The sequence below is a fragment of the Ischnura elegans genome, chromosome X (assembly GCF_921293095.1).
Source record: "Ischnura elegans chromosome X, ioIscEleg1.1, whole genome shotgun sequence".
Taxonomy (NCBI): domain Eukaryota; kingdom Metazoa; phylum Arthropoda; class Insecta; order Odonata; family Coenagrionidae; genus Ischnura; species Ischnura elegans.
The window spans coordinates 1,251,547-1,266,781 of record NC_060259.1 but is presented as its reverse complement, the minus strand read 5'-3'; the positions used below and the strand labels follow the sequence as shown (position 1 = coordinate 1,266,781).

At 41.9% G+C, this 15,235-nt stretch overlaps 1 protein-coding gene across 8 annotated transcripts in view; it reads left to right on the top strand.

The window, feature by feature from the left end:
- The window catches only part of LOC124170521 (zinc finger protein 467-like), a 232,469-nt gene that overhangs the window by 28,106 nt on the left and 189,128 nt on the right, over positions 1 to 15,235 (top strand). For 6 of the 8 annotated variants that reach the window (XM_046549297.1, XM_046549292.1, XM_046549293.1 and 3 more), the window contains exons 3-4: positions 1,454 to 1,576; positions 11,837 to 11,956. In XM_046549297.1, the coding sequence (XP_046405253.1) occupies positions 1,454 to 1,576; positions 11,837 to 11,956 (243 nt within the window). The remainder of the gene's footprint in view (positions 1 to 1,453; positions 1,577 to 11,836; positions 11,957 to 15,235) is intronic. The other 2 variants (XM_046549294.1, XM_046549295.1) reach the window with 2 other exon arrangements.

The following is a 15,235-nucleotide window of genomic DNA, read 5'->3' as shown; positions in this document are numbered from 1 at the left end:
GTTTCCTATTATTTTTTTATTGCCTAAATCAAATTATTACTCCTGGAGTACGTATTTTATGCTTTAAGATTTTTAAATGACGATATCTATTTTTAGCGATTAAATGTGAACTATGGGTGAAGCTGGTGGCGGTAAGCAGGCAGTAATACCTTTTTAAAAAATGCAATTTATTGCCACAAAATGAACTTAAGGCAAACCAAAAACCCTGCCAAAAAGACGACCACGGCACACGGAACAAAGGAGAAGGGGTGAAGGGAATAATTTGGAAAGTGGAAAAGAAAGGGCTCCCAAGCTTACGTAGTTTGGCGAATCTGGCGGCGAGGCAGCCCCAGAGCGGCGTTGAGTTGAGAGGGCACAACATGCCACAACGGGCGAATCCCAAGAAAAGGCCCCGGATCTTCTTGCTCTCCCAAATATATAGGGAGCCCGCAATTTGATTCCTTCCTTCACACGACGGACTGGGACAGTCGACCGGCTAGGGCTACGAAAACTTGGGCTGCGCTCCGCAGTGAGGTTGTACTTCCACTGCTTACAATGGGCCGTTCTCGATGTAATAGAAGCTTCCCACGGATCGGAGCCCCAGTAGACGGCTCAAATGAAAAGTGAAAATTTTCAAGCGCGGGAAAACACAACGGCTAAAAATGAATGCTGGGAAAAGCCTGTGTGACGTCATTCTGGTTCCTGCTGTTGGCGTGTGAGGTGACCTTGGGGCGAGGCTTTGAGCACTAATACGATGCAGGCTGCTAACAGGTAGCAGAGTACCCTGCTAGCAGGCAGCGCTTGGCTTAAATTAAGATTGTTAATACCCTATCAAATGAAGGAAACTCTCTGACATTAGGCAGTTTTAATAGGTGATTATTAAGAGATGTTTCCCTGAGCTCTGTGCCTCATGCATGCATTGATATTATTAAGAGATGTTTCCCTGAGCTCTGTGCCTCATGCATGCATTGATAATGTCAGACGATGTAAAACTCCTATTTGCTCGTATAGAAACTAGGTGCCTGTGACGTCACGTGGAATGGCATGGCATGGGCGCCAATCTGGCCTTTTTCATATGAGGTTAAAATTGACCATTGCAATTCGTCTAAACTGAAAATTCTCAAACCAAATATATTGTATTTCCACTGCTAATGGTGGGTAACGAATCGCAATCAATGCCTTTCGCTTTCTTTGATGAAGGAAACTATCCTATTTCTTGCTTCGTCCATCGTTGGTAATTCGGCTTCCCAAGTAGGAAAACTCTTATGGGTGACTATATGCTTCAGCTGATGGCAAAATATGGTGATTGGTATTGTATTGTGTGGATTTATGAGTCCTGATCTCACACGACACTTCGAAGTAAGGGGTATTAACTTTGACAGTGGACTCTGCTGTGGTTTTGAGGATTTATTGGAGGCCTGACCTCTCTCTCTCCACTGATCATCATTTCCTCTCTTCTTTTGTTTTCTTTCAGCTGGAGCACAGTCCATTCAGCTTGGATCTAGAGGGCATTGCCGCAGAAGATGAACTACGAGTGAAGGTGCGCAACTCTTTCCAATGGCATGATGGAGCGATTTCCAGTGTTCTTTATTGTTATGTACGTTGTACCGAAAGTAAGGTTCCCATATTTTTTACAAACAGAAAAATTTGTTAATTGCTATCAATTTTTACATCGTCGAAAAGCTTACACTTCTGCCTATTTTTCAACGTAGTCTCCATTTTTTTCAACACACTTTTGAAGATGGTACTCCAGCTTCTGTGTCTCTAAGTGGAAGAAGTCTCCCAGCAACCTGTTGAGGAAGCATGTGTCCTCTGATAGGACTTCATCGTCGCTCTTGAAGCATTTGCCACCTAAGTGTTTTGTTTTGGGGGTGTAATGGAACACCCACGTCTCATATCCCATAACGAGAGACTCCAGCAACTTCTCCTTGTTGCCTCCCCCCTCACATTGTTGAAGAAATTTGCGAACACGGTCTAGGTGTGTTCCGTCTGTTAGCATCCGGGTGAGCACACATCTTGAGATAACCCAACATTTCTTTTGAAGTTCTTTCAATTTTGCTGTTGGAAGTTTCAGGAATGCGTTCAACAAGTTCATGGACAGAGACCCTCTGATTGTTGAGCAGCTCACCTTTAATCTTCTGGACATTTGCATCCAAAACCGGCGGTCTTCCACTCCGTTCTTCATGGCAAAGTTCCATGCGACCCTCAGCAAAAGCCGTGCACCATTGGAGGACCTGCTGAACAGACATGCACTCTTCACCATAAACTTCAGTCAGTTGCCGATGAATCTCCACTGGCGTTACCTTCCTTGCATGGAGAAATCGAATTACTGCTCGATCCACACTTGGTGGGAACAGGGATCAACGCTTTCATTGTTGATGGTTGCTTAGCCAATAATGAGCAGCACAGTGAATCGCAGATGGGTGGACTTGAGATTAGGGGAACCACTGCACACGGCACTGTTGTGGGATTTAGCCTAGCACCTTCCCTCAGCGTTGAAGCTCATTGGGGACCTTACTTTTGGTACAACCCTCATATTATTATTATTGTTATTTTTCTTTTTTCCCTCTGGCTATCTTGCAAGGTTTGTTCACAGTAAACGGACCAGGTCAAGTTCAACTATGTTTTGTTATTAGTTCAGTTATTATTCTATTGAAAGGAACCGTCAGACAATATGACGGGTGTCCAGGGTGACTGATTTTTGTGTTTTTGGTAGTGTTTTCTCCAAGTTTAGCTTCTTTAGCTGGTGTAAAACTTTGCATGGTGTGATTCCTGTTGTTGTTATTTCTATTGGGCATGTATCTACTGACTGCATCTTCTGCAAGGCTTTGATCTCTGCTGCAAGTTCTGCATATGTATTAATTTTGGTGGAGTGTGCTTGCTGTACATAATGGCTTAAGGGAATTGTCACATATATGAGGGCAGTGTGCTATTTTATTTTGTCTATTATAACTGTCTGGTCTATTGTTTTTAATGGCTCGGTCAGTTCTGATTTCTGCATTCCAGTATAACTTGCACTCATCGTTTTCCATAACATCAGGTGGATGGTATGTTTTTGTAGTATGGTGCATCAGTGTCCTGGATTCTATTTTTTCTTGCCAGTTCTTGGTGCATGATTTTGGCTACATTGTCATGTCTACTGGTATTCATTTGCAGCTAGGGCCGTGCAACTTCCCATAATATGCTCTATTGTCTCGGATTGTTTCTTACATCTTCTGCATTGATCGCTCGTAACATTTTCTTTAAATGTGAACTTTCTCTAGTTCTTCGTCAATATTTTACGATCTTGAATAGCCCTCATAAATCCGACTGTTTCCCCATATATTCCCTTGTTTCAACCATATATTTGAAGCCTCTTTATCTACGTGTGGCATGTTTAATTGAGGAGGATGGTGCCCATGAAGTTATTTACTTTTCCATTCATCGATTAGTTGTTTTTTAGTTTGAATCGGGATGTCTAATTCATGGTTGCTTAGATGTAGTGGTGTGTTGTGATATTATTATTATTATTATTGAAGTATTTTACCGAGTAATGTAGGTTTTCCATGGGGTATTTTGCCTATCACCACAGTCTATCTCCAGTCCCTTCACGAACTTACCTCTTCATTTCAAAATGAGACCTACTCCCTTTCATTCTATCTAAAAATCCTGTTCTTTTCCTTCCCCTCCCTCGTTTACCTAACATTATTACTACTTACCTACTTTCCCTCTATAACACTATTATCAATATCCCCTCCCCACTTCGTACGCTCTGTATATTCTGTCTCCTGCATATCTCATCTCAAAGCTACCTCTCCTCACCCAGCCCTGCACTAGCTCATAGCTATCTGGTTCCTTTCCCACGAATGTTTGCTGAATCACTGTGAAGGGTTACGTCTCGGAAGTCAGGGGAAAAGGATAAATAAGGAAACTGACCGGGTAAAACAAAGGAAACTCGCCACCCTATGGCGAGTATTTATTACGGTAAATACAAATGAAACAGGAAAGTGGCAGTGGCGGTGGTGGAGTTAGTGGTAGGAGGACGGGGATAGAGAGTTAGGTTACCGCCAGGCACCAGGGATGACTGGAAGACAGCAGCCCGAGCTGCAGCAAACGATGGCTCAAGGTATGAAGCAGAAACAGTGCCGCCTCGTCCCCGGGAAGGCCTATTACAGGGTTCACACTCAACCGTGAAAAGCCGTGAATTTCATCTACCATGAAAAAACCTGGAAATAGCCATGAAATTCGTCATGAAATCTTAAAAACCTCTCAAACTTGATTTTAGATCTATGATTGATGGATCAAAAGAAAAATAAGTCAGTCACTTGCAGATACTGTCCACGCATTGATCTGCACACATACCGTATAAGCTTGTGCAAGAGGCGCACACGTGTAAGAGGCGCACCCTTATTTTGAGGATCGAAGCTATAAAGAAAAAAAATTTGCGACATTTTTTTTATCCTATCGTGCGGTGTTGCAGATGTATGCCTGGAATTTCGGCAGTTATCAAAATGTCCTCTTTCAGTACTATTTGAAAGAGGAAATTTTGATAACTGCGGCGGCATAAGAGGGAGTAGAAAGAGTTCCGATTCTCTCTTTGCATACGCCATCGCTCTACGTTGCTTGTCCTACTCACGAACAATTTTGTTTAAAAGCTCTCGCAGGAGTATTGCAATAGAATTGCAGCCGTGGAAAATTTTAAGGCAAAACACGACAGGCAAATGGCATGAGCTTTCCCAAGAGATTGAACAACAATCGGGGCAATCTCAGCGCCGTAGGATAATAACCACGTCATAGATTTAAGGCCCCTTGCACACGCACCGATTTTGGACGGCCGGTAAAATATCGGCCGTCCACATTCCAATAGTGAACAATGGGAGAGCATTGGAGCTTGCACACGTACCGACAACACGCCGGCACCGGCAAAATACCGGTTAGCTGCCGGCTATTGTCACTGTGGATCGCCGACGCCGGCTCAAAAACTTAGCAACGTATCGTTTGACCGGTAAAAATCCGGCGTGTGTGCAAGCATCGCTTCGCCGGTAAAATATCGGCCAATATTTTACCGGCCATCCAAAATCGGTGTGTGTGCAAGGGGCCTAACGGAACTACACTCGGCTCTCCATCAGCTAATGCCTCTGCCGTTTTTTTTCCTTTCTGAGACTCCACAGGAAAATATCAAGTTACAGGGGAACAATGGAAACGTGTTTCATCCCTACCCCATTCCACCAACTGACCTTTTTCGGTCTACCAGGTTCAATTCCCCGAGTTTCTGGAGGTCAAATGCTACATGAGTCACCTTCTGAGCTCGAAGATATCTCGATATCTTTCAGCAATTGTATGACACGCACGAGGTTCTAAAAAGAATTAGACCTAACGCGACGTATATCTTACAGCATTTAAGTTTTTTGAGCTCTAATTGATTGACACAAAGATTTATAGCTAAAATAAGGCTACTAATATTCAACATAGTCCAAACAGCACAATTTCGGAAGAAACAAGCGTAGCATAAGCGCATTCAAACAAGACGAGACGGACTGGAAACTCAGGCAACGCAAACTGCGTATATCACATTGCTGCGCCTTCGCCCCTTCGCTTTAAAGGCAACGACGTCACATGCAAGATCGGATGTGTTCTTCCCTGGCTCCTTCGCTCGTAGCTTTAAATACGGAGGGGAGGGAGCCCTCTTCCCCTCGACCTCTCCTTCAGCGCTCTTCACTTATAAGCATTTCCGATTTCTTCTATCCACCATTATGTCCAACAATGAGCACACTCGATCGAATTTTTTCAACCGCAGGTTTTGACACCAATATTACTATATGCAGTATAAATTCCGCGGGATGCCCACTCGTGGCAATAAATTTAGCGCGCGCTCCGGAGCGAATCACCTCGCGCGATCTTTTCAATGTTCACCTCTGGGGTACCGACGTGACGGCGCGATGCTTGCAAGAAATTCAAACAGGAGCATTTTAAAAATACGTCACTAAGGGAGAAACTCCCCTGCCTGCCGCTTGATTTTGACCCAGGGTTTCAGATGACTGACTCACGCTGAAAACCAAGGCCACTCAGTTCCCCTTGAACTTGCAACCGGTGAAGGGGAGGGGGGGAAGATAAGAAGTTTGTGTAAGAGGCGCACCCCCATTTTCGGCTGCAATATCTGGGAAAAAAGGTGCGCCTCTTACACGCGCTTATACGGTATATTCGAAGCACAAATATTGGTCCGTGTGTCATGATGAGACACAGACCCTAAGGCTGTGATTGGATGACCTTTAATCAAAGTGATCATTAACCCTGGCGAGATATCAGACACCTCTTCCCTTCCCTGTCACCCTTCATTTTCTCACTCACAACCTTTAGCCGACCCTAAATTTTGCTAACGATAGGCGATGTCATTAGAGCACTTTCATTGCTGCGTTTTGCATTCCCAGCGTTTATCACGTTTGCTATATTTTTAGTTAACGTGCTGCCAGTGATTTTTATGAGATCAATATTTCTTCCTAAAATGGCTTATCAAACAGACCGTGAATTTGATGCAATTTAGACCATGAAAACCTGAAAAAAACCGTGAATTTTATAATTCAGTTAGAGTGGGAACCCTGTTATATAGGCCCCTATTGCTGGGGGGTGTTTACTGGAAAATGGTACAGTGTAACCGAAACTAGTCGGCAATAAAGTGTGTGTTTTTGTAGAAAAGCTAAGAAATTTCCTTCCAAACATTAAATATGGAATTCTACAAAGTAAAGGCCTCAACAATTCAGTGCATATTAATATCTGAGTTGAATAAGAGTATTCTACCGATTAAGGTAGGTTTGCATGGAGTACTAATGAAGTGATCTGGGAGCCTTCCTTTCCTTCTATTACCGCCTTCTTCAATTCACTATAAGGCCTACTCCCCTTCAATCTATCCAAAAATCCTACTCTTTTCCTTCCCCTCCCTCGTTTCCCTAACATTCTACCCTCTAGCACCTTTTTCAACATCCCCTCCCCGCTGAGTACTCCCTCCATCCATACCTTCTGTCTCCTCCGTATCTCATCCAAAAGCTGCCTCTCCTCACCCACCATATCCAGCACTTCGTCGTTCCTTTTCCTCTCCGTCCATTTCACCCTCTCCATTCTTCTCCATACCCACATCTCGAATGCCTCCAATCTTCTCTCGTCTTCTTTCCTCAGTGTCCATGTTTCGGCACCATAGAGAGCTACACTCCAAATCAAACTCTTCACTAACCTTTTCTTTAACTCCTACACAACGATCCTCTCAGAAGCTCCTTCCTGTTCATGAATGCCTCCTTCGATAATGCTATTCTCTTTCTTATGTCCTTACTACTGTGTCCGTTTTCCTCTAATGTGCTGCCCAAATAGTTAAACTGCTCTACCTGTTCAAGTTTTTCCCCACCTACTTTGATGTTGAGTCTCACATTCCTCGCTCGCGATACTTTACAAAACCACATTACCTTAGTCTTCTTGTGATTAATACTCATCCCATACTCCTCGCACCGCTCGTGTAACGCATCCACAAGAGCCTGTAATCCCCTCGCTGACTGACTAATCAGCGCCTGATCATCCGCGAACCTTACCGATTTCAACATCATTTCTCCCACTTTCACTCCAGCTTCCAACTCGTCCCATGCTTCTCTTACCATCTCCTCAGGATATACGTTCAAAAGCAGCGGCGATAGAGGACAGCCTTGCCTTACACCTCGGCCAATGCTTGCCCACCCAGATTCCTCGCCCGCTACCCTCACTTGCGCAGTCTGGGCCATATAAAGATTACGAATCAGTCGTCTATCCCTCCAATCTACACCTATTCTCTTGAGAATATACATCTGCTTAACCCAGTTCACCTTATCAAATGCTTTCCCTAAGTCCACGAAACAGGCATATACGTCTTGGTCATATTCTAGGTTCCTCTCGACGAGGGACTTCATTACTGCTATTGCATCACGAGTTGATTTCCCTTTTCTGAAACCAAATTGATCTTCGCCCAAATACTCTTTTGCCCTTGCCTCCATTCGTCTGTTCAATATCCTCAGTACCACCTTCGCCGCATGCGATATTAGGCTGATAGTTCTATAATCTCCGCATTCCACAGCTTTCTTCTTTTTCGGAAGCGGAATTAGAACCGTCTTCACGAAATCTTCCAGCCAACACCCCTCCTCATAGATGCTGCGAACTAGTTCGAAAAACCTTTTCTTACTATCCTTCCCTAGATTCTTCGGAAGCTCACACGGGATATTGTCAACTCCTGCTGCTTTCGGAGCCTTCATATCACGAAGTGCTCTCTCTATTTCCGAATCTAATATCCCCGGCCCAAGATTGTCCTCCTCCACTGTACTTTCATCCTCTAAACTCAATCTCTCCGGCCTGTTTCTTCCGTCATACAGATCCTCCACGCATTCCCTCCAACTACTCTGTACCTCTTCTCTCTCGGTTAGCACTCGCCCATCTTTAGCCTTAATTTTAAACATGGCTTGTCCTCTTTTGCCGCATGATAGCGACTTAACTTTGGCATACAACGCGCCTACTTCTCCATCCTACTGGAACTTTTCCATTTCCTAACGCTGTATTTTCCACCAAGCCTCCCTTGCCCCCTTAGTTTCAGGACGTAATCGATTATTTAGTTCTCTATACATTCTTTTTCCCTCCTCTGTTACCACGCTCTTCCACTTCCTTCTCTCCTCCATTTCTTTTACCATCGCCTCCGTAACCCAAGGTTTCTTTATCCTTCTGCTGTCAACGTAGCCAATTGACTTCTCCGCTGCATTAGCTATTCCAGTTATAATATTATCCCATCTTTCCTCAACAGACTTCGTATCTTCGATCTCCCGTACACTGATGTCCACTAGTTCCTGATATTCTCTCCTCATACTCCCCTTCAGGGCTTCTACGTTCCATTTCTTCGCCTTCCTAACTTTCATAAGTCTTTTGAATCTTACGTTACATTTCATGAGCACTAGATTGTGGTCCGAATCCGCATCCGCTGCAGGGAAGCTGCGCGAGTTTTTCACACCATTCCTAAACCTCTGTCATACCATAATGTAGTCTATTTGATATCTCCCCACATCCCCTGGACTTTTCCATGTTTACCTTCGCCCTTTATGATGATTGAACCACGTGTTTGTGATGAATAATTAGTTTCTCTTGCAAAAAATTCTGCTTTCTCTCCCCTGTCGTTTCGAATTCCTAATCCAAATTCTCCTATTTCGTTTCCATCCCTACCTTCCCCGACTGAAGCGTTCCAGTCCCCCATCACTACCAGATTTTTCTTACCCGGTGTGTCTCTAATTATTTCCTCAAGCTGTTCATACACCTCATCTACTTCTTCCTCCCTATGATTGCTAGTGGGCATGTAAACTTGGACCAACACAAGGTTGGCGGGCCGCGCCTTAATTTCTACCACCAGAATCCTATCGTTTACCTGGTCTATACCTACCACACGCTTACCCATCTTCCCGTTTAATACTAATGCTACCCCTCGCTGGCTTTCTTCCCCTCCACTATATCACTCCAATAGTCCCCCCCATCCCTCCACCTCACCTCGCATAATCCTAAGATATCTATCCTCCCTTTATCCATTACCCTTTTGATATTTTCTAACTTTCCCGCCCTCATCATAGTCCTCACATTCCACGTCCCCACATTTATAGCTGACTTCTTCTTCTCCATCTTCTTGGTCTTCTTTTCTTCTTTCTTCATTGCTGCTGCCGCTGATGGTGATGATGATAAGTCTCTGCATGGATTTCGCATGTTGGCGACCCCGAGGACCTTGCCGACCTCGCTGCCGTGCCCGACACCCGCCCTTTGCGGACGGGTCCCGGGCGATGAGATTCCGAGGCTCATTTGGTTGTACTCCATGTGTTCAGGGAAGAGATAGTTGGTATGGTTTCCCACTTCCATTCCAACAGTGTTTTTTACGTGACACCATCACGTGGACTACCTTTCGTCTGGCTCCTACCCTTCGACCTATCTGGCATGTGTGGCCCTACCGGGAATAATTTAGAATTAATCCCGCCAGTGCAGCTCTAGGGGTCATAGGAACGCGCAAGCCTTTCCACCGCGACAAGGTTGTAGCCCAAGGGAAAGGAATATCTGAGTAAGGGCATAAAATATAAAACTGGAGCAGTTTAACCAAAAATTTAATAATACCTAAATAACATAGTTGTAAGAGTCTGAGTCACGGCCATTGGAAGGGGAATACGATAATTGTAAGTTGATGTTATCGACGGCATATCATTCATTTAAGTATGTTATTAGAACAATTTTGATTTTTACTAATGTCTGCTATGCTTTTGTATACAATAACTTCATCCACTTATTCGTATGTACTGGAGGACTGCCTGTGCTTGTATTAGGAGGTGAATTCCTGTCAATGCAACTTTTGCTCGATGATTGGAGTCATTCTAGGAACATTTTTTGTTCCAAAATAGTGTATTTCCAACGTGACATATCCCGTTAAGCTACTGCTGATAATCAGAGTACCAGTGGTTGTAATGCACCAAGTTTGACATGGTTAGAAAATACCGGCCGAGAGTTATCAGTGTTCCATCGTGATTGAATTGTTAAAAGTGCTATTACGCTATCGATAAATGTCAAACAGTAGTGTAAAAACTGTCAGTGACATGTTCACCTCTGTTGTTCGCCGTAGATATGACATTTCTCGAGCAAGCTATCAAGATCAAAACTGTGTGTGAAGTTTGTTTCTGTATTATAACAACGAAAAGTAGGGGAAAAAGTCACCTGTGTCACTTGCTTGGGCTAATTTAAGGCTTTAAATCAGTGAATAAATAGTGGTTTTCATCATCTATCTGTTATTGTAAGTTGTACGTGATGAATATAAGAATGGTAGTGACATCCAGTTTTTGATAATTGTATTTGCCTATTTCCCACTATATTTTTATGGTATATGCTAGTATATTGTCTATGGATTTACCTATATAATTGAAATAGGTTGTAGTTTGTGTGTGAGTGTTGGCAGCGGAACCGATTCGCGATGGCTTAAGTGGATTGTGTGCAGACTGTTTTGCTGTGAATTCATGCCATAGGACGGATTGGACCAAGGTGATAGAAAGTACCTTTCCTAGTAGGTCCTTTATCAGCTTGGGATAGGACTACCATCTCCGCTAATACAGTGTTGCCAAATTCAACAGCTTATCTCGTAAGCAAAGGATCGTTATCCTCCAGGATTACAAGTTTCTTTTACATCTAGATTTGCCGCCGATGTTTAGCAGTAATTTGTCGTAACAAATTCCATGAGGGTCGTGGCATCAATTTTTGGTGTCCTAACACCCCCTGCCACACACCTTTTAGCCGACTTACGGGGTGTTATCCAGATGTAAATGAATTTCAGGTGTACTATTCGAATGAGTGGCAACGTTATCATCCATTTTTCTGATAACTAAAACATACGAAGTGGAATGCTAGTTCATCATCCCGATGTCGCATTATTAATATCCCAAGTAATAATCGTGGCACAATAGCACTAGGAAAACTAGCCCAAGGATAACAGAACAAAATAAGGTGAGGATGAGCGGCTAAATACTCCCTGAAAGCAAATTTTACAGCATGCGCTCAGCGTTTTTCCCAACTCCCTACAGTTGTTTAGGCACCTATGACGTCACGCCTGGCCTCGGCAACGCTCGGGTGTCTTCGCAGTGGTCGGCTCAGAGAAATTTTTCTGTATTTTAAAGTCTTATTTTTTATTTCTTTTAATTGTGAATGGAGAAACTTTAGGTATTTTTGCGGGATAATGTATCCATTTTACTAATTCAAAATAGTTTTTATGGCAATCTACGACCCATGCAAATTCCCCATTCTTGTTATTATGGAATTAATTTATATTGTCTGTTGGACTAATATCCAATTTTTCTCTTTTCCGCTGAAGAGGGAGGTGGTTGACCAGTTGTTGCACACTGTCGCCCAAGCGCTGAAAAACATCCGAAGCGGAGACAACCTCTTGGATAACAATTCCTCATCCCTTAGGGAAACAGAGCAGTTGGCGTTGGTAAGTTGGGATGTATTCTTTTGTCAGTCAGAGAGAAGTTTTTGTATAGTTGTGATTTTTCTGTCCCACATGTATTTTGAGCTGCTCTATCCGAATGTGAAGTTTATTAACAAAATTTAGTGATGCAACATTACGAAAAATGGTAAAAAAAGGCCAAAAATTGTGCCTTTTTATAGCTTTTTTGTGAATAACTGTGAATCTATCAACTTTTAAGAAATGGATTTTCGAATCAAAGTTAAAGTATGCGTTGAAGCTGTTAAAAAAAAATTGTTTTCTATGTGCAAGATATTTGGGAGTTACCTTATGATATCGGTATTCGGTTATTACCTTTTACTGCCAAATGTTAAAATACTCAAAGACTGTGGTGGAATGGTAGCTTATCGAAACCTTAGTTATAGATGTTTTTCCACAGTAATAAGGAACAGTTGATTTTTTGTACACTTTTCAATTATTAAATTTATATTCGTAGGACAAATTGTAACAGTGGTAATCTTCTCAATTGTAACCCTGTTTTTATGAATAATAATAATAATATTTATTAAATTCATTGGGATAATACATCCATGAGTTTCGTGAAGTTAATATAGCATAAAATGCTAACATATAATGAAATACGATACAGACGAGCTATACAAACACATAGCTGTCAGTGGGATTGAGGTAAAAGGTTATTACACAACACCAGTTAAAAACTCATTTAGATTGTAGTAGCTCTTTTCAATTAACATATTTTTCAGTTTGGCTTTGAATTGGATTGATGAGGAAATGGAATGGATGGTGATAGGAATCTTATTGTACACAGTGGTAATGGAGTGGTATGGACCTTTTAACCCTGCAGAACTCGCGCCCCTTTTTGGAACGCGAGTGCTCGCGCTGAGCCTGTCAGGCTCAATTTTCTTTTTCAAGCCCTCATCAATTAAAGTCGATTATTTTTTCTCTTCTTTTGTTTAAATCTAACTAATAATGTTTAAATGGTCCATTTCATGAAAATCAAGTCCATTTACGTCTGATAAAATATGTATTTATTTCTTCATATCGAGTGTGATATAAAATAGATTACCATTACTTGTTATTGATTTATTGACTCGTAAAACCACTACACAGTGTTAATATTAGGACAGAAAGAATATTATAAGGCAAAATTAGCTATGATCATTATTCTGCAAGCATGCACCATACAATAAATGTGTATGCTAGAGACGAATACACTTTCCACTATTTTCGCAGACATACCCGGTAAATATATTTTTCGTGCATCCACAGTCTGCACACATTTTTCAAATTTCAGTGAACTTTGGGTTCTCTGTTTTTTTAGTTGCCTTTGGTTAATCTATTCTGTTAGTCTTGATAGGCTCGTCTTATAATTAGCCCTAAATCTTTGGGGAGCGATTTTATGGTTCCCCTTCTTTACGCGTGTTCATCTACGAGCCCAGCTGACAATTGCCTAAATAACGCTCTCCGAGATTTCACTTCTAAGTTTTTGTTTCCGAGGTGAAAAATGTTGGAATTTACCACAGCAATATTTGGCATAGGATAACTTGATTACTACTACAACTAGTATTACTTGATACATTGCATGCCGTGCATAACTGATCTAGTGTATCTACTCCCGATTTTGTCATGCCATAAAAAGGTATCATTTCTGGCTTTTTTTCATCTCCATTACATTCATCATTTTTTTGTTATAGTTCATGGTTGATATCATAAACACAAATTTATTCTTTCTTGGAGTGTATAACGCAAAAAACCGTTCTTACAGAAATCAAATGAACTGGATTCCTTATTTGTTTAAGTAGGCAATTCCCGCTTATTTTTCCGAATTGTTCCAATCATGGCAAGTCGGAATTTCAAGAGTTCTTTTACTAAAAAAAACTGGCAAATAAATTGTCAATCGAAATATTTCTACCAGTGCTGATGGGGAGCATAAAGTCTTCACGATATCAGAAGGGCTGTGTTGACCGAAAACAATCCATCAGGTGGTTTACCAGCATACACTTCAAAGTTCTAAGTGTAAAATATTCTAGCATCTACCTAGTAAAGCAAAATTTTTTATCCCGTATTTGTTGGGCATGCTTGGGATTTATTGCTGGAATGCGAAAAGACCTCGAAAATTCAAAATTTTCTCATAAATGGTTTTGTATTCACCAATAATGTAAGAACTTTTACGATTGTCAAATTTTTCAAATATCTCATGAAAACAGCTATCCTATCATTTTTTGTCTTCTTTGCTGTTATTATTTGTATTTTCTATAATTTTCGCGAGCAAAAAGTCACTGCCAGCATGCTGAAACAGAATACTCACGGTTTTGTGGCGGAACTGGCGCAGTTGAAACTTCAGTGAGAAGAGCACCTCCAATATCTGTGCACTCTCTCGTCAGAATGACCGTGTCCTCCGAATTTCATGGCCGCCGAGTGGCGAAGTGAATACACTTTTCGAAAAGAGGTGTAATTATAACGAGCCGTAACTTATAACATTGTGTGAAATCAATACAAGCAGCTTACTTTGTGTCAACTATAACGCGCTTGTAATTACAGTAGGAAGAGCAACAATGGCTTCTCAACCATACTCCCATGTAAATAGTTTTGACTTTCAAAATATCAAGCCGATTTGGCATAAAAAGAACCTTTACTAGGAGTATAGTGTTAGAGGTTATCCATAACAGCCTACATAGAGTGTATATAGGTAATCAGAGAAAAAGAATAGTCTAAGGGCGAGAATCAAAAATGTAACGTGAGCACTCGCGTTGAGCCTGAGAGGCTCACACCGCGTGCATACGAAGCAAAAGTATCATATTCCAACCTTATGATAGGTTGATCGGGATATTCTGCGCGTGGAAAATATAGCCAAAAGAGTAAGGAAAAGGTAGAGAAAATCTAAGCGCATTATTGAAAATTTGTCAAGAGCTATTAAGAAAATATCAACAATGTGAGCCTGTCAGGCTCAGCGCGAGTTCCGGAGGGTTAAACAGACTCTGTAGGAGTATTGGAGGGTGTGTATGTTGTTTTTGGAGTGTGTGTTGTGATTGTGTAGGTTGGCGTTAACAGGGAAAAGATGAAGATTATTTCGAACAAATATGGCACAGGTAAGGATATAGATTGAGGGGAGAGTTAAGATACTGGAACTTACAAAAAGTGGTCTGCCTGGTGTGCGAATGGGGACTCTATAGATAGCTTTAATAGCTTTCTTCTGGAGAGAAAAGGTTCTTGACAACAGAGAGGAATTTCCCCAAAACAAAATGCCGTAGGATAAATGAGAGTGTACTTTGGCATAGTACAGAG